The sequence below is a fragment of the Molossus molossus genome, unplaced genomic scaffold (assembly GCF_014108415.1).
Source record: "Molossus molossus isolate mMolMol1 unplaced genomic scaffold, mMolMol1.p scaffold_m16_p_4, whole genome shotgun sequence".
Taxonomy (NCBI): Eukaryota; Metazoa; Chordata; class Mammalia; order Chiroptera; family Molossidae; genus Molossus; species Molossus molossus.
Genome location: NW_023425377.1, coordinates 33821972 through 33848679, shown reverse-complemented (window position 1 = coordinate 33848679; position 26708 = coordinate 33821972). Strand labels below are relative to the sequence as shown.

General features: G+C 39.7%; 1 protein-coding gene across 6 annotated transcripts in view; it reads left to right on the top strand.

Moving 5' to 3' along the window:
* UBE2D2 (ubiquitin conjugating enzyme E2 D2) overlaps positions 1–26708 on the top strand; it is a 64505-nt gene that overhangs the window by 31394 nt on the left and 6403 nt on the right. For 3 of the 6 annotated variants that reach the window (XR_004956398.1, XM_036239841.1, XM_036239845.1), the window contains exons 2-6: positions 10808–10871; positions 21948–21979; positions 22059–22136; positions 22224–22329; positions 22424–22510. Coding sequence is in view for 5 of the 6 variants with exons in the window: in XM_036239841.1 (XP_036095734.1) it covers positions 10808–10871; positions 21948–21979; positions 22059–22136; positions 22224–22329; positions 22424–22510 (367 nt within the window). In the remaining variant the exon portion in view is untranslated. Of the gene's footprint in view, positions 1–2836; positions 2886–3099; positions 3272–10807; positions 10872–21947; positions 21980–22058; positions 22137–22223; positions 22330–22423; positions 22511–26708 lie in introns of those variants that run through there. The other 3 variants (XM_036239842.1, XM_036239843.1, XM_036239844.1) reach the window with 3 other exon arrangements.

Sequence of the window (26708 nt, the reverse complement as noted above, 5' to 3'; positions counted from 1 at the left end):
AACATTTTGTTTTCTCTAGCTTACTTTTATAAGAATACAGTATAGAATACATATAACACACAAATTATGTGTTATTGACTGTTTATGTTATGGTAATTCTTCCAATCCGCAGTAGGCTTTTACTAGTTAAGTTTTAGCAAGTCAGAAGTTATACTAACCCTTGTGTTGTTCAAGGGTCAATTGTAGTTGTTAACTAAGGAATCAGCTGGTGTGGAAGGATCCTGGTTACCCAGATGGTTATCCAAATGCCAGGAAGGGAGCTCTTTTCCTAGCATTTCAGTATTTTCTTTACAGCTTAGTGAGTGGTGGAGTCTTTTGGCATAGGTGCTTTATCATCTATTAGCAAGCACATAGACTCTTCCCATTTACCTGGCTATGTGCCATCCCCATTTTGGACATAAAATGTTGAAGAACATTGACCAATGCTTCAGTAGCTGAAAGGAGAAGGAATTTTATCTACTGTTCAGGCATTTGAGTTCCTCTTATGTTCCAGTTTCTGACAAATGAAGTAAAGAATATAGTATAACTTGTCTCTCACTCAAGGACTTTATAATTAAGCATTCAAGGGATGGAGGTGAGGGTATACAGAAACTAACTTTTGCTAGTTAAGGATAAAAAGTTGAACATGAAATATTACTGTACAGTACCATATATGTACTAGATTTGTGTAACAGTTAATGAATATTATAGTTGCTTGGAGAAAGAAGGATATATCTATGAGAAATTAAAAATAGATTTTTTTCACCATAAAAAGTAGTATGTGAGCCCTGGCCGGTTTGGCTCAGCGGTTAGAGCGTCCGCCTGCGGTCCGGAGAGACCCGGGTTCGGTTCCCGCTAAGGGCATGTACCTTGGTTGCAGTTTGTCCCCGGCCCTGGTGGGTCGTGCGGGTGGCAGCCACTCGATGTGTCCCTTTCGCATCGATGTTTCCCTCTCTCTCTCTTCCTCTCTCTCCCTCCCACACTGTCTGTACAAAAAATGGAAAAATGTCCTCGGATGAGGATTAAAAAAAAAAAAAAAAAAAAAAAAAAAAAAAAAAAAAAGTAGTATGTGAGCACTAATCTTTTCAGTTGCAAGGATTTACTGTTGTGTGTTAAATCCATACCCATGCTATTGTGAAGATAGACAAAAATAAACTGGGGTCTAGCCTTTCCTGTTTTTTAATCTTCACTCAAGGATACTTTTTCCATTGAGAGAGGGGGAGAAAGAAACAACGATATGAGAGAGAGACATCAACTGGTTGCCTCCCATACATGCCCCCACCAGGACTGGGGATCAAACCTGCAAATCAGGTACATGCCCTTGACCAGGAATTGAACCCATGACCCTTCTGTGAGAGGGCTGGTGCTCTAACTACTAAGAACACCAGCCAGGGCGCTAAATTTTTTGGCACAACAGATAGGATTATATAAGTGAAAAATTTTGTGTTGTGTTTGTATAGCATTATCATTTCCCACTTAAAAGGTATGTGCTTCATAAGAAAAGTATTTTTTTCCCCTTTTTACCTAGAAAAACTGTTTTAAGCTAGAGACACATCAACTATATATTTGATCATGGCTGGAAGCTATCAACATTGTTATATATAAAATAGCATTTGTATGGATTTCTTGGAACTTGTCACAAATAATTTTTTAAAAAAAATCCTGCCCTGGCCGATTGGCTCAGCAGTTAGAGTGTTGGCTTGAGGATGAAGGGTCTCCGGTTCGATTTCCTGGTCAAGGGCACATACCTGGGTTGCAGGTTTGATCCCCATTCCCAGTTGGGGCATGCATGGGAGGCAATCAATGTCTGTCTTTCACATCGATATTTCTCTCTCTTTCTCCATTTCTCCCTTCCTCCCTCCTACTCTATCTAAAAATCCATGTAAAAGTATCCTTGGGTGAGGATTAACAACAACAAAAAAAGAATTCCTTTGTGAAAATTAATGGAAACGTATTCTACTTTGGAAAGGGAATTTATGTTGTATTAACCGTACCCAATACGTCACTCATATGTGAGCTTTCTTTTCTATAAACATTCTCTTAAAACACTTTTAGCACAACATTATGAATGTATTTTTTTTTTTTTTTTTATCCTCACCCGAGGACATTTTTTTGTTTTTTGTTCAGGTAGAGCGGGAGGGAGAGAGAGGAACAGAGAGAGAGAGAAACATCGATGTGAAAGGGACACATCGAGTGGCTGCCACCCACACGACCGACCAGGGCCAGGGACAAACTGCAACCGAGGTACGCGCCCTTAGCGGGAACCGAACCTGGGTCTCTCAGGACCGCAGGCCGACGCTCTAACCGCTGAGCCAAACCGGCCAGGGCTATGAATGTATTTAATACCAGTAACATATACACTTAAAGATGGATATATCGTTAAATTTTATGTGTGAAAAATGGGGAAAAATTACTTTGGAGTTATTTATAATCTAGATGGAGGAGACAAGATACAGATATGAGAAGTAACTCTAGGAGAATTTTAGCCACATTGTGTAGATATCTCTATATCATGCTTGAAAGGCTTTTATTCTAAAACAATAACATTTCTTCATTTACGATAAAAAAATATTTTTTTCTTGATTCTTTCAGATTTATTTCTGCCTTTCCTGTAGATATTAGGCCTTTTGTGAGAATAAAATTTTGAATGGGGAAGGTGGTGTAGGATGAGTGGGCCAGGGAAAAAGGCAAATCCTGGTTCTGAGTCCAAACAATAGTATTTTCTTTATACAAGACTTCTTTAAAATCTTGAATACTCTTTTTTTTTTTAATCCTCACCCGAGGACATTTTTTCGTTTCTTGTTCAGATAGAGTGCGTGTGTGGGGGGCACATTGACATGAAAGAGACACCTTGAGTGGCTGCCACCCGCATGATCAACCAGGGCTGGGGACAAACTAAAACCAAGGTACGCGCCCTTAGCGGGAACCGAACCCGGGTCTCTCTGGACCGCAGGCTGATGCTCCAACCGCTGAGCCAAACCGGCCAGGGATAAAATCTTGAATGTTCTTATGAGGATGTGGATTATAACATTCCATTTCCAAAACTTATTTGACCCCTAAACCTGTAACCAAACTATGCTGTGTAAACTTCTGTTTTAGTTTAACTTCCTTGTTTTACAGATGTGAAAACTGTGATCTGGAGAAGTTGAATGACATGCTTAAAGTTACCTAAGAGCAAAATAATGCAAAAACATCAAAGAATTAAGACTTAAAAGACCTGAATTCTGCTTATTACCCCTACTGATATCAGCAAGAATAAACAAGCTATAGAATAACCATTATAATCCTTATGGTACTTATTTTTATTAATATACTTACACAAGAGATGGTTAGTTTTCAATATTTGCAGCATAAAGATCTCCCTGCAGCCCTGGCCAGTTTGGGTCACTGGTTAGGGTGTTGGCCCACAGACTGAGGAGTTTGGGATTTGATCCCTGGTCAAAGGCATATACCTCCAGTTACAGGTTCCATCCCTGGCTCAAGTTAGGATTATGCCAGAAGCAACCAGTCGATGTTGATGTTTCTCTCTCATCGTTTTTATCTCTCTCTCCCTCTCTAAAAACCAGAAAATCAATTAAAAAATCATATTAAAAAATAAAATAGAGCCCTGGCCAGTTTGGCTCAGCAGTTAGAGTGTCGACCTGCGGTCCTGAGAGACCCGGGTTCGGTTCCCGCTGAGGGCGCGTACCTCAGTTGCAGTTTGTCCCCAGCCCTGGTCGGTCGTGTGGGTGGCAGCCACTCGATGTGTTCCTTTCACATCGATGTTTCTCTCTCTCTCTCTCTCTCTCTCTGTTCCTCTCTCTTCCTCCCACTCTACCCGAACAAAAAAATTAGAAAATGTCCTCGGGTGAGGATAAAAATAAATAAATAAATAAAAATAAATAAAATAGAAAGTTCAAATTAGTATAAGGTTTTGAGGCTGTTTGAATTAAGATGAGAAACACTTGGGAAAGTTTGTAGAGAATCAAAGTTGTTTATAACCCTTAATTTTTAAAATTATTAGTTTTATATACCTAGAAACAAGGGGCATATGCAACATCAAATAAAAAAATTTTTTTTAATCACCCGAGGACATTTTTGCATTTATGTTCAGATAGAGTGGGCGGGAGAGAGGGAGGAAGAGAGAGAGAGAAGCATCGATGTGAGAGAGAGACACATTGAGTAGTTGCCACCCACATGACCCCAACCAGGGCTGGGGACAAACTGCAACCGAGGTACGGGCCCTTAGCGGGAACCGAACCTGGGACTCTCTGGTCCGCGGGCTGACGCTCTAACTGCTGAGCCAAACTGGCCAGGGCTCAAATAAAATTTTTAAATTGAGAACTATTCATTAAAATCCATAATTTGCTCCCAAAATAAGAATTTTAGTACTTTTTAAAGATTTTAAGGAAAGTTAGAATATAAAATCTTTTTAGGAATTGGGGATTCTCTACCCTGTCAAAGTTCTCTTCTCCCTCTTTTCTAAATATAATTATATATACTTTTACTTCTCTTGCTCTTTCTTTTTTTTTTTCTTTTTTAATCCTCACCCGAGGATATTTTTTCCATTTTCTGTACAGATAGAGTGGGAGGGAGAGAGAGGAAAGGAGAGAGAGAAACATCGACGTGAAGGGACACATCGAGTGGCTGCCACCCGCACGACCAACCAGGGCCGGGGACAAACTGCAACCGAAGTACGTGCCCTTAGCGGGAACCGAACCCGGGTCTCTCCGGACCCGCAGGCCGACGCTCTAACCGCTGAGCCAAACTGGCCAGCGCTTCTCTTGCTCTTTCTACAGAAAAGAAGTTTTTTTTTTTTCTTCAAATCTTTATTTTTGGATGTAAAATGTATTACAGATGTTCCACATTTTTCCCCCATTGACCCCCTCCTCCCCACTCCCGCCCCCCTTCCACCTTTTCCCACACTATTGTCTGTGTCTATTGGTTATGCATATAAGTTCTTTGGTTTATTTCTTTCCACCCCCCCCAACCCCTTTCTTTTTGAGGTTTGTCAGTCTAGCAATGAATTTGTGCTTCTTAATCCCTTCACCTTTTTCACCCATTCCCCCAACCCCCTTCCCAACTGGCAACCAACAAAATGTTCTCTGTATCTATGAGAATGTTTCTGTTCTTCCTGTTCATTTTGTTTGTAGATTCCATTGTTGATAGATATGTATTCATTGCCATTTTGTTTGTTCATACATTTTATCTTTTTCTTCAACCGTCATCATTTCATATAATAACGGTTTGGTAGTGATGAACTCCTTTAACTTTTTCTTGTCTGGGAAAGTTTTTATATGTCCATCAGTTCTAAATGACAGCTTTGCAGGATAGAGTGATTTTGGTTGTAGGTTCTTGGTTTTCATCACTCTGAATATTTCTTGCCACTCCCTTCTGGCCTGCAAAGTTTCTTTTGAGAAATCAGCTGACAGCCTAATGGGTACTCCCTTGTAGGTAACTAGCTGCCTTTCTCTTGCTGCTTTTAATATTCTCTCTTTGTCTTGAACCTTTTGCATTTTGATGATGATGTGTCTTGGTGTGTGCCTCTTGGGGTTCCTCTTGTTTGGGACTCTCTGTGCTTCCTGGACTTGTATGTCTGTTTCCTTCACCAAGTTAGGAAAGTTTTCTGCCATTATTGTTTCAAACAGGTTTTCGATTTCTTGTTCTCTCTCTTCTCCTTCTGACACCCCAAGATGCGAATGTTGGCACGCTTGAAGTTGTCCCAGAGGCTCCTTACACTATCCTCATTTTTTTGGATTCTTTTTTCTTTTTGCTGTTCTGATTGGGCATTTTTTGCTTCCTTATATTCCAAATCGATGGTTTGCTCCTTGGATTCACATACTCTATTATTGAAGCTGTGTAAATTATTCTTTATTTCAGTTAATGCCTCCTTTAATTCTAACTGTGTATCCATGATTTCTAACTGGTCCTTTTTTATGCTCTTGAGGCCCTCCCTAAGTTCACTGAGGTTCTCACTAAGTTCATTGAGCATCCTTATAAGCAGTATTTTGAACTCAGTATCTGTTAGGTTGCTTATCTCCCTTTCGCTTAGTTCTTTTATTGGGGTTTTGTTCTGCTCTTTCATTTGGGACCTGTTTCTTTGTATCCTCATTTTGGCTGCCTCCCTGTGTTTGTTTCTGTGTATTACTTAATGAGAGGTATGGGGCTCGCTGAGACCCCGATGTTGCTCGTTTGATAGAATTTAGGAAAAACCTGAAGCAGGATCCAAGACCGGCCAATCCTATGGTTAAGCAAGTGGCAACAGCTTGGGGGGGCTTGAAAGCTGGGTGGGTGGGGTGGGGCGGGGCCTCAGGGAGTCAGCAGGGCGGGGCTACCAGTGTGAGCCAGGTTGCTGGAGTCCCAGATATGGCTTCTGTCTGCCGCCTCCGGGAAGGGCTCACCAAAGGAACAAAGGCCTCTTACAGCACGTTTGTCCCTGAGGAAGCCCCCTCTCCAGCCCTCACTCCAGTGCCAAACAGCCCAGTTCTTCCCTGTAGTATGTCTCTGGCGCCCCTCGAGCTGCCTCCCCTCCTAGCTTAGAGGGAGAGAGTCCGATAAGTTCGTGTGCATGCCCTTTAAGGAGCTGCCTGGGGCTCCAGCCAGGTCAGCTTCCCTGAGCCTCAGTTCCCGCTGGTTTTTCCTGCCAGAAGTTATGGGGACTTCTCTTCCTGGCACTGGAACCCTGAATGGGGCCCCTGGTGTGGGACGGGGACCCCTCAGTCCTCAAGAAGAACCTTCCCAGCCGTGGGAGCCTCCTGATTTTTATCCACCACGCTTGGGTGTGGGACCAGCCCGTCTCGCCGCTGCCGCCACCCCTCACGCCGCGCCGCCCGTCCTACCAGTCTGGATGTAGCTGCTTTTTTTTTTTTAATTCCGTAGTTGTACGACTTCCATTCAGCTTGATTTCAGGCGGTTTTGAATGATGGTTGTTCTGTAGTTTAGTTGTAACTTTGATGTGGTTGTGGGAGGACGCGATACCGCATTTACCTACGCCGCCATCTTGACCGGAAGTCGAAAAGAAGTTTTTTAATAAATAGAAGAATTACTTGGTTTTTTGTTTTGTCCTAGCCCTACTCCTAGTAATGTTTCTTTTAGAATAAAAAGTTGAAGTTAATGTATAGGTATAAAACCAAATGGTAAAGCCAACTGTTAAACAAAAGCAGCCTGATTTATTGGGGTATTTTTTCTGCCCAAGTGATCTATCTAAATCAGTGCCTTTATTAAAATTTAAGATTTAGCTTCATATTTATCTTGATGCAGAGATATCAAATTTTGTAATTTTTGTTTTTATTCAGTCTTGTTTTTGTTTTTTTTCTATTCTACAGATGGTTATAACTTTTAATAAGTGTTTTAATTCAAATTTACAATCAGGAACTGGTAATTTATTTTTCAAATAGAAAATAAATAAATTTGTAAAATTTAGAAGGTATAAAAGGAATATATACAGTTCTCATTCTCATCCCTCCCTAAGCAAGCTTTCCTTCCTGAAGGCAAGCACTATTATCTATTTTTTGCATTTCTTCAGAGATATTTCATGCATATACAAAGATAGTTGGATATATGCTTTTTAAAAATAAAACATCTTTGAAATACATACAGTAAAATTCAACAATTGTAAATATCAGTTTGAGTTTTGATATAAATAAATACACACAATTGTGCAATCTCAACCAAAGTCAGGATATAAAACATTTCCATTACCCCCCACAGTTTCATTATGTTCTTTTATAGTTAGTCCCTCCAACTTTCTCCCTCCCTATAAACTATTATTGATGTTCTCTGTCAATGTAAGTTTGCCTCTTCTAGAATGTCATATCAATGGAATCATACAAAAGGTAATCCCCCCCCAACAGAATGCAGTCTTTTTATGTCTGACTTTTTTTCACTTAGCATTATGCTTGTGAGATTAATCCATATCTGTGCCTTGAACTAAGGAAGTGTTGAATTGAGTGTGTTAAATATCTATTAGCCTAAGTTTGGGTTAGGTTAATGGATCTTAAATAAATTTAGCTTTCATTGTTTTTTTTTTTTTTTTATCCTCACCCGAGGACATTTTTCCATTTTTTGTTCAGATAGAGCGGGAGGGAGAGAGAGAGAGAAACATCTATGTGAAGGGACACATCGAGTGGCTGCCACCCGCACGACCAACCAGGGCCGGGGACAAACTGCACCGAGGTACGTGCCCTTAGCGGGAACCGGACCCGGGTCTCTCCAGACCGCAGGCCGACGCTCCAATCGCTGCGCCAAACCGGCCAGGGCAGCTTTCATTGTTAAATCTTGATGTCATTCAATATGGAAGAAGGTGACTTAGTTCGAAAGCAGCAAAATATTAAGGATAAATCACAAGTAAAATTTTATTTGATGAACATGGCAGAACTTCAGCACAGCTTGTTCAATTCAACTTGTGTGTGTGTGTGTGTGTGCGTGCGTGCATGCGTGCGCGCGCATGCACTTATTGATTTTAGGGAGAGGGTAAGGGGGTTGGGAGAGGAAGGGAAACATCCATGTGAGAGAGAACGTTGATTGGTTGCCTTCTGTACATGCCCTGACTAGGAATCAGTATACAGGATGTTGCTCCATCCACAACCTAGCCACATTGGCCAGGACCAAATTATATTTTAATAGCAATCTATTGCTATATTAGTCCAAAGAAATTGCTAATTTTTTTGTTTTAAATCAAGGAAGCATTCTTGGTCATATGACCTTAATTACGAACATTTGGGAATGGACATTGTATATAGGTTATTTTTTCTTGAGTGGGCAAGGAATACTCTGTTGTAGAGAGAGATGTACAAAATCCAAAAATTGAGATATTTGAGAAGGTAAATATTGTTAAATATTTATCTCAATCTCAGCACTTTACTTTTTAAAAAAATTTTTTTTATTAGAGAGAGAGAGAGAGAGAGAGAGAGGAAGGGAGAGAGAGAGAGAGAGAAACATCGATGAGCGAGAACATTGATAGGCTGCCTCCTACATGCCCCATTCTGGGGATTTGGCCCACAATCTGGGCGTTGACTGGCAACTTTTTTGGTGCATGGCTGAATGCCCAACCACTGAGCGCACTGGCCAGGCTCTCTCAGCACTTTAAAAAGAAAAACTTTATTTCTGTACTTTCATGCTTTCAGTCCTCCAAGTTTACAGATAGGATAAAACAGAATAATTGAATGTACCAAAATGACTGGGTGAATAAGTTAACTCAGAGGAAAGGACTGACAGAGATAACTATGGTACTGCAAATTTAAAAGTATATAATATTTAGCCCTAGCCGGTTTGGCTCAGCGGTTAGAGCGTCAGCCTGCGGTCCAGAGAGACCCGGGTTCAGTTCCCGCTAAGGGCACGTACCTCAGTTGCAGTTTGTCCCCGGCCCTGGTTGGTCGTGCGGGTGACAGCCACTCGATGTGTCTCTTTCACGTCGATGTTTCTCTCTCTCTCTCTCTCTCTCTCTCTCTCTCTCTCTTCCTCTCCCTTCCTCCCACTCTATCTGAACAAAAAATGGAAAAATGTCCTCGGGTGAGGATAAAAAAAAAAGTGTATAATATTTAGAATATTGAAAACCATACCTTTATCAACTCATTACTAAGATTCTAAATAGTCTTTATTGTACTTAAAAAATATTAGATTTTACTGTTTTTACTGTTAATAGTTCTAAAATAAAATTTAAAACTAGTTCTTTCCCAGAGCTTGATTGTATTTCAAATACCAAGCTAAGAGGAAGGGAAATACAGTATGATTTCCTGCCTTGTGGTTTTTCTGGCATGCCCGTCCAGTAACAGATCTCAAGTTTGTGGGCTCTTACATTAAAATAGCTAAGAAGCTGGCATCTGGTTGTAGAGTATTACTATAGGTAGATCCATCTCTGATTATAAAACTTTATGAAGGGTTTTATTACTTCAGCCAACCTTTTTATTGTATCCTTTTTTTTTATCCTCACCCGAGGACATTTTTCCATTTTTTGTTCAGACAGAGTAGGAGGGAGAGAGAGGAAGGGAGAGAGAGGAAGAGAGAGAGAGAAACATCGATGTGAAAGGGACACATCGAGTGGCTGCCTCCCCCACGACCCAACCAGGGCTGGGGACAAACTGCAACCAAGGTACGTGCCCCTAGTGGGAACTGAACCCGGGCCTCTCTGGACCACCAGCTGATGCTCTAACCGCTGAGCCAAACCGGCCAGGGCTATCCATATCCTTTTCAAAATTTTTTTCTACTACCTTTGGAACCCTGGTAGTAGATAACATCTGAAAACAATATCTTATCAGATATAATTAGAAATATTTATGAGTTCAAGAGCTTGTCCCAAGTATAACCTGATAGTTTTGAGGTATAAAAACTGGCCATGAGTCCGACCGGTGTGGCTCAGTGGTTGAGCATCAACCCACGCACAAAAGGTCACCAGTTTGATTCCCAGTCAGGACACATGCCCAGGTTGTGGGCCTGATCCCCAGTGTGGGGCGTGCAGGAGGCGGCCAATTTAAGTTCTCTCTCATCGATGTTTCTATCTCTATAAAATCAATAAAGGAAAATAAATAAAAAATAAAAACTGGCCTTGAATGTTTTAAAAACGAATATATGCAGTGTTTACTTTAAAACAGTTTTTGTGGCTCTCTAGTACGTAATCATGTTTACCTTCCTTATATTTTTACCTACAAAACTAAGCAAAAATGATCCACTATTTAAAACATACAATTGTATTCAAGAATCTAAAATACTTTAATCTACCCCTCTTTGACTCTGAAGGAGTGCTCCTAAAAGAGCTTTACTGGTGGGACAGAGAATATTGTAACAGTGAAAAATTGTACTTAATTGGTGACAGATTTATGTTGAATACATTTCTTTTTTCTTTTTTCTTCAGGAATTGAATGACCTGGCACGGGACCCTCCAGCACAGTGTTCAGCAGGTCCTGTTGGAGATGATAGTAAGTATTTGAAAGGAATGATGGAGTAAAACAGCATTACCTCTGGGAACTTTGGAACTGATGAATTTTATCTCCTAAAGTTATTTTGGGTGAAGGAATATAATTTTGCTATAGGAAAGTAGTAGTGTCTACCCTTACTTGCCCGTGAAAGATGTACTTCTGTGTGTATCTCGCTATCATCTTCTGTATTATTCATTACATTTTGGACGTCTTTTTTTAATCCTAACCTGAGGATTATTTTTTCATTGATTTTTTTTTTTTTTCCAGATAGAGTGTAAGGGAGGTAGGGAGAGAGAGTGAAACATTGATTGGTTGCCTCCTGCATGACCCCAGCTGGGGCTGGGGATTGAACCTGCAATCCAGGTTCATGGCCATTGACCCGGAATCAGACCTGAGACCCTTCGGTCTGCAGGCCAATGCTCTTTAACTGCTGCGCCAAACTGGCCAGGACCATTTTGGACCTCTTTTGCTAGACTACATCTGTGTAGTTATTCTGGCACTTTCCTACCTATCCTTGACTTCATCTGAGTATTTATTATTATTTTTTTAATCCTCACCCTAATACATGCTTTGGGAGAGGAAGACGGGGAGAGAAAGGCACATTGATGTGAGAGAGAAACATTGATCTGTTGACTTCCATACCTGCCCCAACCAGGGCTCTGACCTGCAACCCAGGTATGTTTCCTGACCTGGAATCAAACTGGCAACCCCTCGGTACACAGGACAACGCTCAACCAAATGAATCATTCCTGCTGGGTCCATCTGGTATTTTGGGGTAGAATATTTGAGCTTTTATCTACGGCTAAGTATTCTTTAAGTAAGATAATACTAATGATAATTTTTTTTTTCTTTTGATCCTCACCCCAGGATATTTCTTCCATTTTTTGTTCAGATAGAGTGGGAGGGAGGGAGAGAGAGAGAGAGAGAGAAAAAAAACATCGATGTGAAAGGGACACATCGAGTGGTTGCCACCCACAGGACTCAACCAGGGCCAGAGACAAACTGCAACCGAGGTATGTGCCCTTAGCGGAAATTGAACCTGGGTCTCTGGACCGCAGGCCGACACTCCAACCGCTGAGCCAAATCGGCCAGGGCCTAAGGATGATTTTGTTTGTGTATGTCTGTCTTTCAGTTCATACTTGTGAGGATGGGTACAATTTGCTTTTTTTTTTTTTTTTAAATAAATTTTTCTTTCTTTATTGATTTTAGAGAGGGAGAGAGAGATAGAAACATCGATGAGAGAGAACATCGATTAGCTGCCTCCTGCATGCTCCTTACTGGCGATTTTGCCCACAACCTGGGCATGTGCCCTGACCAGGATTCGAACTGGCGACCTCTTGATGCATGGGTCGACGCTCGACCACTGAGCCACACCGGCTGAGCCAATTTGCTTATTTTTAATGCCCAATTTATCTCCTTAATCCAGTCTAAAATAATTTATTAAATCTTACCACACATGTTGGATAATAATTTCCCTTTTCTAATGTGTCTCAATATAGCCCCCCCCATACCATCTTTTAGCCTTTTACGTTTTTTTATCCTCACCCGAGAATATTCCACAGGCCGATGTTCTGACCACTGAGCAAAACCTCCATCTGCCCTTGGACCAAAGTGTCTTGGGTTCAATTCCTGGTCAAGGGAGAGAGAAAAACATTCATGTGAGAGAGACACATTGATTGGTTGCCTCCCGCATGACCCTGACCAAGGCCAGGGATCGAACCCGTGACCCTTAAGTCCTAGGGCTTACACTGTTAATTGCTAAGCCAAATTGGCCAGGGCATAAGACTGATTTCAACACCAAACGAATTCACCAGCCCTGGCCGGTTTGGCTCAGCAGTTAGAACATTGGCCTGTGGTCCAGAGAGACCTGGGTTTGGTTCCCACTAAGGACACGTACCTCAGTTGCAGTTTGTCCCCGGCCCTATTTGGGTCCTGCGGGTGGAAACCACTCGATGTGTCCCTTTCACGTCAATGTCTCTGTCTCTGTCTCTCTCTCTCTCCCCCTTCCAATCTATCTGAACAAAATATGGGAAAGTGTCCTCGGGTGAGGATTTAAAAAACAAAAACTAATTCACCAAAAAAAAGGTAATATTTAGCAAATAGAAAAAAATGAGCACACTTGGACACATTTGTGTAAGAGAAGTATATAGATTAAGACAACAGGTAAATGAGGTTATATTTAGCTTGTGTTTAAAACTATTTTTTTCCTGATATTTCATAAGAATGGTGCTTTCATTTTGCTAAATCCTTAAAAATCAAAGCAAGATGCCCTATTAGAAGGATTGCTTCACAGATAAAACAGATAGATGTTATAAATTATAAGACTAAGTACCTGTGATAAAAATTCCCATTTACATTATTAGATTCAAACCTGTCTAGTATGAGTAACTATAGTATTTGATACCAAACAGGACAAGACAGGTACTTAAACAAACATTATCTCATTTAAGCTTCACAGTAATAATTATTTTGGGTGAGTGGAATAGAAGTTGTGAACTATTTTAGAGAAAAATCTAGTGAGGCTCATGGAGGTTCTCAAAGTGGACTCATATTTAAGTTTTCTGATTCTAGTTTTGTCATTCCATGGTGTTATATAGTGTATCTGCATTTGTATGCTCTTATAATTGAAAAAGTGGTTTTATTTCAGGCAAATTCCTCAAAGTTGAAAATAGGTGATCTTTAATTGAAAGTATTTGAAGTCTGGAGATTAGACTTTATTTTTGAAGTTCTCTTCAATGTGCTAAAGTAATTTTCCTTTGCTTCTATACCAGTTAATACTATTTCTCAGGTGGAAAAGTTGTCCTGGAGAGTTAGTTCAATAAAACTCCCAAAGTATAAGCCATAAAAGAAAAAATAGATAAATTAGAATTCATCGAAATTTAAAATCTGAGTGCTACACATGATACCTTTAAGAAAGCAAAAAGAGCCCTGGCCAGTTTGGCTCAGCGGTTAGAGCGTTGGCCTGCGGTCCGGAGAGACCCGGGTTCGGTTCCCGCTAAGGGCACGTATTTCGGTTGCAGTTTGTCCCCGGCCCTGGTTGGTCGTGCGGGTGGCAGCCACTCGATGTGTCCCTTTCCCATCGATGTTTCTCTCTCTCTCTCTCTCTCTTCCTCTCCCTCCCGCTCTATCTGAATAAAAAAATGGAAAAATGTACTCAGATGAGGATAAAAAATTTTTTTTTCAATTTTATAAGAAGAAAGCAAAAAGATACATAGTATGGGAGAAAAATTTTGCAGGTCATAATTTGCGATAAGGAATATTTATTCAAAATATATTTATAAAAACTAAAACTGGACAGTATAAAAGATAAACAACCCAATTTTAAAATGGGCAAAAGAGCCGGCCTGTGTGGCTCAGTGTATTGAGCATCGTCCCATAGACAGAGAGGTCCTGGTTTGATTCTCGGTCAGGGCACATGCTTGAGTTGTGGGCTGGATCCCCAGAAGGGTGTGTGCAGTACGCAGCTGATCAGTGTATCGCTCTCACCTCGATGTTTCTCTTTCTATCCCTTCCTCTCTCTCTAAAAAAATAAATTAAAATATTTCTTTAAAAATATTTTAAATAAATAAAATGGGCCAGAGATCTGAATAGACATTTCTCCAAAGAAGATCCACAAATGGCTAATAAGCATATGGAAAGATGCTCAACATCATTAGTCAATCAGGGAAATACAAATCAAAACCACATAGAGATTCACTTTACAACCACTAGAATAGCTAGAATCAAAAAGTCAAATAATACCAAGTGTTGATGAGCACGTGGAGAATAGAATTTTCATACTTTGCTGATAGGAACACAAAATGGTGCAGTTAGTTTGGAAAACAGCCTGGCAGGTCTTCAAAAAGTTAGATGTATGACCCATTGAGTTCACTTCTTAGGTACATATCCAAGAGAAATGAAAACATGTTATATATATATATAATATCCACACAAAAACTTGTACATGAATGTTCATAGAAGCATTGTTTATAATAGGCAAAAAGTATAAACAGCCCAAATGCCCAACAATTGATGAAGGGATAAATAAAATGTGGTATATGGCCCAGCCAGTGTGGCTCAGTCGGGGGCATGCAGGAGACGGCCAATCGATGTTCTCTCTTATCGATGTTTCTATCTCTCTCTCCCTCCCCCTTCCTTTCTCTCTAAAATCAGTAAAGGAAAAAAATTTTTTTTAAATGTGGTACATGCATACAATGGAATATTATTCGGCAGTAAAAGGAGTAAAGTATTGATATATACTATAACATGGGATGAGCCTTACAAACATTATGCTGAGTGAGAGAAGTAAAATATTAAAGACCACATGTTGTGTGATTTTATTTATATGAAATATACGGAATAGGCAAATCCATAGAGACAGAAAATAGATAATGGTTGCTTAAGACTTGAGGTTTGGGGGAATGGGGAGTGACTACTAATGGATATGGGATTTCTTTTGGGCATCATAAAAATGTTCTAAAATTAATCATGGTGATGGTTGTACAACTCTGAATGTACTAAACACCATTGAATTGCATGCTTTCAGTGGATGACGTGTATGGTATGTAGTTTCTCAGTATAACTTTAAAAAATAGCCCTGGCCTATTTGGCTCAGTGGTTAGAGCGTCAGCCTGTGGTCCAGAGAGACATGGGTTCGGTTCCCGCTGAGGGCACGTACCTCGGTTGCGGTTTGTCCCCGGCCCTGGTCGGTCGTGCTGGTGGCGGCCACTCGATGTGTCCCTTTCATGTCGATGTTTCTCTCTCTCTCTTCCTCTCCCTCCCTCCCACTCTATCTGAACAAGGAATGAATGGAAAAATGTCCTTGGGTGAGGATAAAAAAATAAAATAAAATAATAACCTCGCCCTGGCTGGTTTGGCTCAGCGGTTAGAGTGTCGGCCTGCAATCCCGAGAGACCTGGGTTCGGTTCCCGCTAAGGGCATGTACCTTGGTTGAAGTTTGTCCTCAGCCCTGGTTGGGTCGTGTGGGTGGCAGTCACTCGATGTGTCCCTTTCACGTCGATGTTTCTCTCTCTCTCTCTTTCTCTTTCTCCCTCCCACTCTATCTGAACAAAAAATGGAAAAATGTCCTCAGATGAGGATAAAATAAATAAATAATAACCTCTGCCCGGCCTGTATGGCCCAATGGTTGAGCGTCGACCCATGCACCAAGAGGTTGCCAGTTCAATTCTCGCTCAGGGCACGTGCCCAGGTTGTGGGCCTGATCCCCAGTGGGGAGAATGCAGGAGGCAGCCAGTTGATGTTCTCTCTTATCGATGTTTCTGTCTTTTTCTCCCTCTCCCTTCCCCTCTCTCTCAAATCAATAAAGAAAAACATATATTTTTATAATAATAATAACCTCTTCCTGACCTCCTAGCCTTCCTATTCAACTTTAAATGTCTTGAGTCGCATGCTGCTAAACTGTCAACAGTACCTAATAAGCAGGAAGAAGTATAATTTCTGAGAAGATAAGTAAGCTGAAGATTTATTGGTCATATAATCTACTTTGTTTTCTTTTCTTTTGAACAGTTGGTGAATGTAACTTCAGAGATCTGTACATGAATTTAAATGTAGGTCTCTTGAGATTTAGTCTCAAACTATAACAAATATTCTCACTATCCCTTGTATCCTCGAGGCTTCATCCATGAGGCTACTAAAGAGTAATCATTGAGCTGTGAACTTCACATTTAAATTCTCATAAGAGTCCTGGCCAGTTTGGCTCAGCAGTTGGAGCATCGACCTGCGGTCTAGAGAGACCTGGGGTTCAGTTCCTGCTAAGGGCACATACCTCAGTTGCAGTTTTTCCCCGGCCCTGGTTGGTTGTGCAGGTGGTAACCACTCGATGTGTTCCTTTCATATCGATGTTTCTCTCTCTTCCACTCTCTCCCTCCCACTCTATCTGAACAAAAAATGGAAAAATGTCCTCGGGTGAGGATAAATAAATAAATAAATTCTCATAAGAGAGAGTGTAACTTGGTTTGTGTAATTTGGTTTGACAATAGCAAACCAAGGTGGTGGTGTGAATTTTTTTATTCTTTAGTATCAAAACTTTAAATTCAGTAGCATGAATTTTTTTCTGTTTAATAATTTCCCCCTGAGGATATTTTTCTACTGATTTTTAGATAGATTGGAAGAGAGAGAGAAACATCGACGGGTTGCCTACCACATGATCCCGACCAGGGCCAGGGACCAAACCCGCAACCAAGGTACATGCCCTTGACTGGGAATCAAACCTGAGACTCTTCGGTCTCCAGGCCCACTCTAACCACTTAGCCAAACCAGACAGGGCCATGAATTTATGTTTTGGAAAGCTCTTAAGGTTAAGCCTTAAATGAAAGGTTTTTGAAGTAGTTTTTATATAAAATATTGTAATATTTTATGCTTATGGCCAAATATTTCACCCAGTAACTATTTCTGGAGTTCCTTCTGCTTGGAACCTATAGTGGTTTTGAATATTTTACAAAATCATTGTAATTTGAGGCAGTTTAGATATTCCCTCCCTTCTTCCTTCCTTTTTCGTACTTCTACTTAGGAGCGCTAGGAGTCTAGGAGAGTTCCAGAGGCAGACCTAAGTCAGTGATTCCAGTAGATATTCTTATTTATTTATTTATTATCCTCACCCGAGGATATTTTTCCATTTTTTGTTCAGATAGAGTGGGAGGGCGAGAGAGAGAGAAACATCAACTTGAAAGGGACACATCGAGTGTTTGCCACCCGCACAGCCCAACCAGGGCTGGGGACAGACTGCAATCAAGGTACGTGCCCTTAGCGGGAACTGAACCCGGGTCTCTCTGGACCACAGGCCAACGCTCCAACTGCTGAGCCGAACCAGCCAGGGCAGATATCCTTATTTTTACCCAGTGTGGCAGAATACTCAATTAGTATTTACATGTTAGGTCTTCAAATGCTTTCAATAATTAAATTCATCTTAATGTGTTTTTTAGTTATTCTTTCTTTGCCTTTTGTAGATTCTAGTTTCATTTCAATAAGAGACAAATATCATTGATCTCAGTTGTTACATTGGCAATTTTCTTCATCCTTTTCCCTCACTCGTATTTTAGAGACAGCCCTATGTATGTTTTTGTTCATTTTTCTGACAGTGTTTTAACCTTTCTTTTATAAGGATAAAGACAAGTTAATTATTAAATAAAGGAGCATTTGCATGTTAATAGAATTTTTTAAGCTTTGAATGCCAACTTTTTACATCCATGTAGTCTGCTTCGGAATATTAAACAAATATGATGTGCTAACTAAATAGGTATGAGTTACACGTGAAATAGCCTATTAATGTTGCTTGTAAAATTTCTCAATAACATAAGAATCTCACTTAGAGCCCTGGTCACTGTGGGTCAGTGGTTAGAGATTGGCCTGTGCACCAAAGGGTCTTGGGTTCGATTTCTGGTCAAGGGCATGTACCTGGGTTTCAGATTTGATCCCTTGGCCCTGGTTGGGGCGCATGCAGGAAGCAACTAATAGATGTGTCTCTCTCACATCTGTGTTTCTATCTATGTTTCTCTCTCTCCTCTCTCCCTCCCCCTCCCTTCCTCTCTCTCCCCCACTCCCCCTTCCTTCCTTCCTTCCTTCCTTCCTTCCTTCCTTCCTTCCTTCCTTCCTTCCTTCCTTCCTTCCTTCCTTTCTTCCTCTCTCTCTTTAAAAATAAAAATCAATGGAAAAAATATCCTCGGGTGAGGATTAACCAAAAGAAAAATCTTACTTAGATATACTAGAATTTCTTCAATTTTTTGGAGTGCTGAATATAAAAGAGATTGCAATATTACTTTAAAATATTAATCTTTTTACTTCTATTAGGAAAGGGTATCCTTTCTATAATCATAAATGTTCTGTTTTCCAACTTGCAAGGATTTCTGCTTCAAACCTCTAGGGGGTTCTGTGTTGTCCAAATTTTAGGGGATTTTAACCATAAAGCATAAAATATGCTTTGTTTTCTGTAGAGGAAAATGGGAAATCACAGAAAAGAAGTATTTTGGCTTTAGCCAAGAATTTGTTCTTATTTAAGTTTTTCTGGTAACTTCTTGCGCCTGGTAGTATTTTTTTTTTTTAATATTTTTTTCTTTATTGATTTTGGAGAGAGAGAGAGAAACATCAGTGAGAGAGAACATCAATTGGCCAACTCCTGCATGCCCTCCCACTGGGGATCAGGCCCATGACCACTTGGTACGTGGGTCGATGCTCAACCCCTGAGCCACACCAGCCAGGCACACTTGGTAGTATTTTTAACAAGAAAAGGATTGGTTTTGAAAAGACTCAGAAGAAAAAAGTAGAACTTTAAAAAGTCAATGGAAAATGTAACTTAATTTTTTTAGTGTCTTGATATTTGTATATTTAATTATTTAAGTGTTTATTCCTTAACTTTTTTTTTATTCACATTCTTGAGAAAGAATACAGGTATAGTTATATCCTACCATTTATAGCCACAAATTTAAATAATATAAAATGATTAAATGGAAGCCCTGGCTGGTTTGGCTCAGCAGTTAGAGCATCAGCCTGACGACCAAAGAGTCATGGGTCCAATTCCTGGTCAAGGGCGTGTACCTCAGTTTCAGGTTTGATTCCTAGTCCCAGTCGGGGTCATGTGGGAGGCAGCCAATCGATGTGTCTCTCACATCAATGTTTCTCTTTTCCTCCGTCCCTCCCACTATATCTGAGAGAAATAGAAAAATATCCTTGGGTGAGGATAGATAAATCAATCAATCAAGTCCCTTAAGCAGTAGTTTTGGTCATTCTATTGTCTAATATGGTTTTCAACCTTGTTATTGGGGTTGTTAACTCCAGATATTAGTATGTTTTGTTTACTCAAATTGTATTTGTGATTTGTTTATTTTTATTTAAAAAAATGTTTTATTCCTCACCTGAGGATACTTTTCTATTTATCATCAGATAGAGTGGGAGGGAGGGGGGCAGAGAAAGAGAAACATCGATATGATAGAGCCACATCGACTGGTTGCCTCCCCAACAACCTGACCAGGGCCGAGGATGAACCAAGGTACGTGCCCTTGACCAGAATCAAACCTGTGACTCATTGGTCCGCAGGCTGACGCTCTTAACTGCTGAGACTAGCCTGACTGGTGTGGCTCAGTGGTTGAGGGTTGACCCATGCACCAAGAGGTCGCTGGTTAGATTCCCAGTCAGGGCACATGCCCAGGTTGTGGGCCCAATCCCCAGTGGGAGTCATGCAGGAGAATATCAGTTAGAAGCCATTTATATTCTCTCTCATCCATGTTTCTATCTCCCTTCCTCTCTCAAAAATCAATAAAGAAAACAGAATGTTAAAAAAAACAGAGAGACTTTTTTGTTTCTTTCAACAGGACATTAGGGGTCTTTTATAGGACCTTTGGTGAAGATACTAGGACCAGTCTTTGTGGCTCAAAGTAACCTTCTCCTTAGCTACTTAATCCATTAAAAAGTTGATTGGCAGAAAATGGGTATTCTAAGAAGGGGAACTTCAGCAATACCTGTCCTTCATTTTTAATTCCTAAATAAACAGGCTGTTGTATGTGGGTTTGGGCCTAAATAAGGAGGAAAACAATCATAGGGACAGTTTCATATGCAGAGGTCAGAGGGTTTGGACTGACATTCCAGTGGATTTTCATATGACTTCTTACTTAGTCTTTACATTTCCTTCTTGTGACCAGGTGAGCTGGTTTAGGTTGTTCATATATCATCTCAGTGACAACTTCCCTTAGTTTCCCAAGATGCTAGTGTGAATGTTAAATGCTGAGTAGCTTGCTTGTAAGTGAAAACTTTGGCTTTTTGGTCTTTGTACTGTACTTAGTGTTACCAACTTAGAAATGGGACAGGATCATTTTTAGCAGTTTGAAGAGATTTCCTTATTAAACAACTTTATAATTTATTTGGATTATCCTTAGAGCTTATAATCAAGCTTGAAGTGTTCAACTAATTTTTTTTTTACTGAAGAACCAGTAATTCTAAAGATTTACACAAGAGAGCTCTTAGATATTGTTTCTCATTCTAAAACTATTCTTTCCTAATTTGGGTATTATCTACTTTGGAGTAAATTATATATAATTGTGTTGGGAAAATAATACATCAAAGAGTTGAATCATTTGGTTCTTTTTTCATCCTTTGAGGTGAGGAAATGCCTGTTTAAAAGTGAAAGTTTGGGCCCTGGTCGATTTTCTCAGTGGTTAGAGCATCATCCTGCAGACCAAAGAGTTGCAGGTTCAATCCCTGGTCTCCATCAGGGTTGTTTGGAAGGCAACCAATTGATGTGTCTCTCTCACATCGATGTTTTTCTCTCTCCCTCCCACTGTATCTGAACAAAAATGGGAAAATGTCCTCATGTGAGGATTTAAAAAAAAAATTCTGTCTTTTTGACATGGATTTTCGTGTTTCAGCACAAATACTTGTTTTGTTTTGTTAATCTTCATCCGAGGATATTTTCCCATTGTTTTTTAGATAGAAAGAGAAGGAGGGAAGGAAAAACATTGATGTGAGAGAGACACGTTGATTGGTTACCTCCTCCACAGAAATCGAACCTGCAACCCTGGTACATGCCCTTGACCAGGAATGGAACCCATGACTCTTCTGTCCACAGGCTGACACTCTAACTGCTGTGCCAAACAGATCAGGGCCCAAATACTTTTTCTTTTTCCTTTTTTTAATCCTCACCTGAGGACATTTTTCTATTTTTTGTTCAGGTAGAGTGGGAGGGGGAGAGAGGAAGAGGTGGCGGGGAGAGAAACATCGACGTGAAAGGGACACCTCGAGTCGGGCTGTCACCCGCACGACCAACCAGGGCCGGGGACACACTGCAACCGAGGTACACGCGCTTAGCAGGAACCGAACCTGAGGCTGTCTGGACCACAGGCTGATGCTCTAACCGCTGAGCCAAACCAGCCAGGGCCCAAATACTTTTTCATTGAACATCTTATCAGTGTACTAAACCATGCTAGTCATTTTTCTCACTTTAGACTCAGATTTGATCTAGATTCCTTGTCCTGCCCAGGACTCAACATATTGCTTAGAAATGAACTGGGATTAGATGGGGAATGATAATGTTGTTATGCTGTAGGTACAGTGTGGATATTGCTTCATGATGATTTTGTTGTTCTTTTTCAGTGTTCCATTGGCAAGCTACAATAATGGGGCCAGTAAGTATTCAGATTAATTTCAGAATAAATAGTATATGTAATTCACTCATTTTAATCCTTTTTTTCTTGTTATCAACAGAACGACAGTCCCTATCAGGGTGGAGTATTTTTCTTGACAATTCATTTCCCAACAGATTATCCCTTCAAACCACCTAAGGTAATTGGAATATGTAAATTGTTTATAATGTGTTTTCTATGATACTAATAAATCAGTTTACATTTTCTTTTTCTTTTTTTTTTATAGGTTGCATTTACAACAAGAATTTATCATCCAAATATTAACAGTAATGGCAGCATTTGTCTTGATATTCTACGGTCACAGTGGTCTCCAGCACTAACTATTTCAAAAGGTAATGGAGTGGGTATTTAATATTAAGGTAAAATAACTGTTTTAAAAGTCTTTTTAAGGTTATTTTTGAAAATGTTACTTATATTTCTTTTAAGAGGAGATAGCAGTACCCCTTATTCTTGAATACATCTTGAGCCCACTGGAGAGAGTTGGATTTTCAAGCATATGTATTCCTTTGTTCTGTGAGTACTCTCTCCATTTTGCTATTCAAGCATAGGTTGGAAAATAAATTTTTATTTGAGCATCTTAATGATCTTTGATATATAGTTGTATACTCGTGTGTATTTGAAAATGTGTAGAGAAAGTTAATTTTGTGATGAAAGATTCAGTAGTTCTAAGTAAGACTTAACTAATTACATGAGTAGATTGGGGATTTTTTCCCCACATTATAACATTTTATTATATTATTATTCATTTTAATTTTTAATTACAGTTTACATTCAGTATTATTTTGTATTACTTTCAGGTGGACAGAATAGTGGTTAGTCATATACTTTACAAAGTAGTCATACCAATATTTCAAGTACTCACCTCGCTCCATATGTAGTTATTACAGTATTACTGACTGTATTCCCTATGCTGTACTTTATATTCCCAAAACTATTTTGTGACTACAAATTTAGTTCTTAATTCCTTCACCTTTTTTACCCAGCCCCAGGATTTTTTTTTATCAGTGAAGGGAGTGGGTACGTAACAAACATCATCTTATGTGTGATTTGAAATTGTGCAATCCCTTAATATCATACCTATGTGAAATCACAAGTGGATTAAAGTCAAAATACAAATATAAGGAATAGGCTGCAAATAAGATAATGGGCTAATATGTTTAAAATACAAATAACATATAAATCAGTAAGAGAAAAAAATCTAGATTCCAAAAGATGAGCAGACAGAAAGGAACAAAATAAAGAAATGAAAATGAAGCCCTGCTGGTATGGTTCAGTGGATTGAGTGTCATCCTGTGCACCAAGAGGTCACTTGTTTTTTGTTTTTTATCCTCACCCGAGGACATTTTTTGATATTTTGTTCAGATAGAGTGGGAGGGAGAGGGAGAGAGAGAAACATCGACGTGAAAGGGATACATCAAGTGGTTGCCACCCACACGACCCAACCAGGGCCAGGGACAAACTGCAACCGAGGTACATGCCCTTAGCGGGAACCAAACCCAGGTCTCTCCAGATCGCAGGCCAACGCTCTAACTGCTGAGCCAAACTGGCCAGGGCAAGAGGCCACTTGTTTGATTCCTGTTCAGGGCATTTGCCCAGGTTGCAGGCTCAATCCCCAGTAGAGGGAACTGAGGCAGCTGATCAGTATTTATCTCTCATAGGTGTTTCTATCTCTCCCTCTCCAAAAAGTCAATAGAATATATATTTTTTAAATGAAAATAAAAGTTTTTATTTTTTACCTTTTTAATTAAGATCTTTTTAAAAGAAAACTAAGCCTGGCTGGTGTGGCTCAGTGGATTGAGTGTTATCCCATGGACTAAGGTCCCCAGTTCGATATCCGGTCAGGCCTCTCATGCCCAGGTTGCAGGCTCGAGCCCCTGGAGGGGGTGTGCAGGAGGCAGCTGATCTATGTTTCTCTCTCACATCGATGTTTCAATCTCTCCCTCTCTGTCTAAAAATCAATAAAAACATTAAAAAAAAAAAAGAAGAAAACTAAGTGCTGGTGAAGTACATTGACATGAGTGTTTTATATACTACAGAAGCATAGATTTGTATAGCCCAGGATATATTAAGAAGTGAGACTTAATAATTAATACCCTTTGACCCAGTCATTCTGGTTTTATTCACTTGTATTGAGGAAACAACCCCAAATGCTAAAAATAAAAAACTGTGTGCAAGTACATTTGTATTATTGCTGTTTATTTCTGAAACTTAGAAATTACTTACAGGCCCAACCATAGAAGAAAAATAGATCAGTTCTAGTACATATATTTAAAAAAGTATTAGCCCTGGCCAGTTTGGTTCGGCAGTTAGAGCATTGGCCTGTGGACCAGAGTCCTGGGTTTGGTACCTGCTAGAGACATGTACCTCGGTTGCAGTTTGTCCCTGGCCCTGAATTGTGCGGGTGGCAACCAATCGATATGTCTCTCTCATATCGATGTTTCTCTCTCTTCTTCCCTCTCTCCCTCCCGCTCTGTCTGAAGATAAATGCAAAAATGTCCTCAGGTGAGGATTATAAATAAATAATAAAATAATAAATAAATAATAAAAAATAAAATAAAAAGTATTGATCTTGTCCAGCCAGTGTGGCTCAGTGGTTGAGCATCGACCCATGCACCAAGAGGTCTCTGGTTCAATTCCTGGTCAGGAAACATGCCCAGGTTGTGGGCCAAATCCCCAGTTTGGGGCATGCAGGAGGCAGCCAATCGATGTTCTCTCATTGATGTTTCTCTCCCTCTCACTTCCTCTCTCTCTAAAATCAATAAAGGAAAGAAAATTTAAAAATAAAGAGTATTGATTCTTACAAATATTGTGAAAATGGGGAAATATTGTGTTTGAAAAAGCAGAAAAGAAATAAAACTATTATGCACTATAACTTAAGTTATATAGAAAAGTATTTTAAATAGCTACAAAGAAACAGTTTGGGTATTTGGGTGGTGAATTTTGGCGTACAAACATATTTTTCTTTTCTAATTTATCATTTCTTCAGTGTACACATTTAGATAAGAGGCAGCATAATTTCATGTTAAAGAACATAGATTCTGGTTCTAATTGTCCATATCAGATCTCAGCTTCACCTCTCATTGAATGAGACTTAAGACAAATTAGCTTCTGTTCCTCTTTCTTTCATCTATAGAATAGGGATAATTGCTGTTTTGTTGTTATTATGAAGATTAGAAAAGCAAAAATACATAGTTAACTGGTTCCTTGAAGGCACTCAAATTCCTGGGATAAAGGTGTACTGTTGTAAAAAGTGTTGTATATTTGTCCTATTATAACTTTGATGTTATAACTACTATAAGACTTGTATATTGTATACCCTGACATTAATTTTTTTAAAGGAAACAAAAACTGTGGGGCATTAAATTAAAATATTCAGGGTTTTGGGCAAAAACAAAAAACTAGAAGACCACATTTAAAAAATATATATATGTTTTATTGATTTCAGAGAGAGGAAAGGAGAGGGAGAGATAGAAACATCAATTGGCTGCTTCCTGCATGCTCCCTACTGGGGATCAAGCCTGAAACCCCGGCATGTGCCCTGGCAGGGTATTGAACCTGTGACCTCCAGGTGCATGGGATAACGCTCAACCAACTGAGCCACACCGACTGGGCAAGGACCACATTTTTTTTTTTTTTTTTTATCCTCATCCGAGGACATTTTTCCATTTTTTGTACAGACAGAGTGGGAGGGAGAGAGAGGGAAACATCGATGTGAAGGGACACATCGAGTGGCTGCCACCCGCAGGACAAACCAGGGCCGGGGACAAACTGCAACCGAGGTACGCGCCCTTAGCGGGAACCGAACCCGGGTCTCTCTGGACCGCAGGCGGACGCTCTAACCGCTGAGCCAAACCGGCCAGGGCAAGGACCACATTTTTTAAAATTGTAACTGAAATTGTTTTTCAGATAATTGGCCCCTTGCAAGTCATGGGCTACTTGTGAAAGTGTTCATATACTTATTCTTATGATTTTCTGACTTGCTTGCTCTTACTTCACAAAGTAACAAGTTGGCAGTAGAGAAATAAATCTAGTAAAGTAATGAGACCAAAAGAGGTGGAATTGTGTGTGTGTGTGTGTGTGTGTGTGTGTGTGTGTGTGTTGGGGAATGGGGAGGTCTAGATAGCTGAAAGTGTTACCACAGATTTTTTTTTCCTTCTTCTTCTGTGCCTAGTGTTGATTTTTCAGTTATTCTCAATCATAAGGGCTGTTAGTTTATTTGACTTAATGTTCTCTCTCTGTCTAGGTAGCTTTTAAAATCATTGCAGTGCCATTTTATTGAATTTGGTTATATCAGGGTATCTAGGTTTAATATTTTAATAACTCCCTTTTGTAAATCGAATGTATGGGCAAGCAATTCTGTGAAAGACCTGAATCCTGTGTGTAATAATTACGTTTTTCTTTAATATAATCTGTTTTCAAGGGCAATAATTTTGACTTGAAATTCTCCACTTTGAGTATATATTGTTAGATATCTAAATATACAGAAAATTTAAGCAGGTAAATGTGCCATAAAGCCCCTTTGTTACATGTTTTTGGAATTGAAAGTGACTGTGGGTTATGACACTAATGAAAATGAATATATACGGATGGATGTACACATAGGTAAAAATTTAGTTATTTTAGTGAAGAGTGTATGCAGGTTGTAGAAATAGGAATTACTGTCTTTACAATGAAAAAAGGTAAAGTGCATGATAAACCAAAATCAATTTTC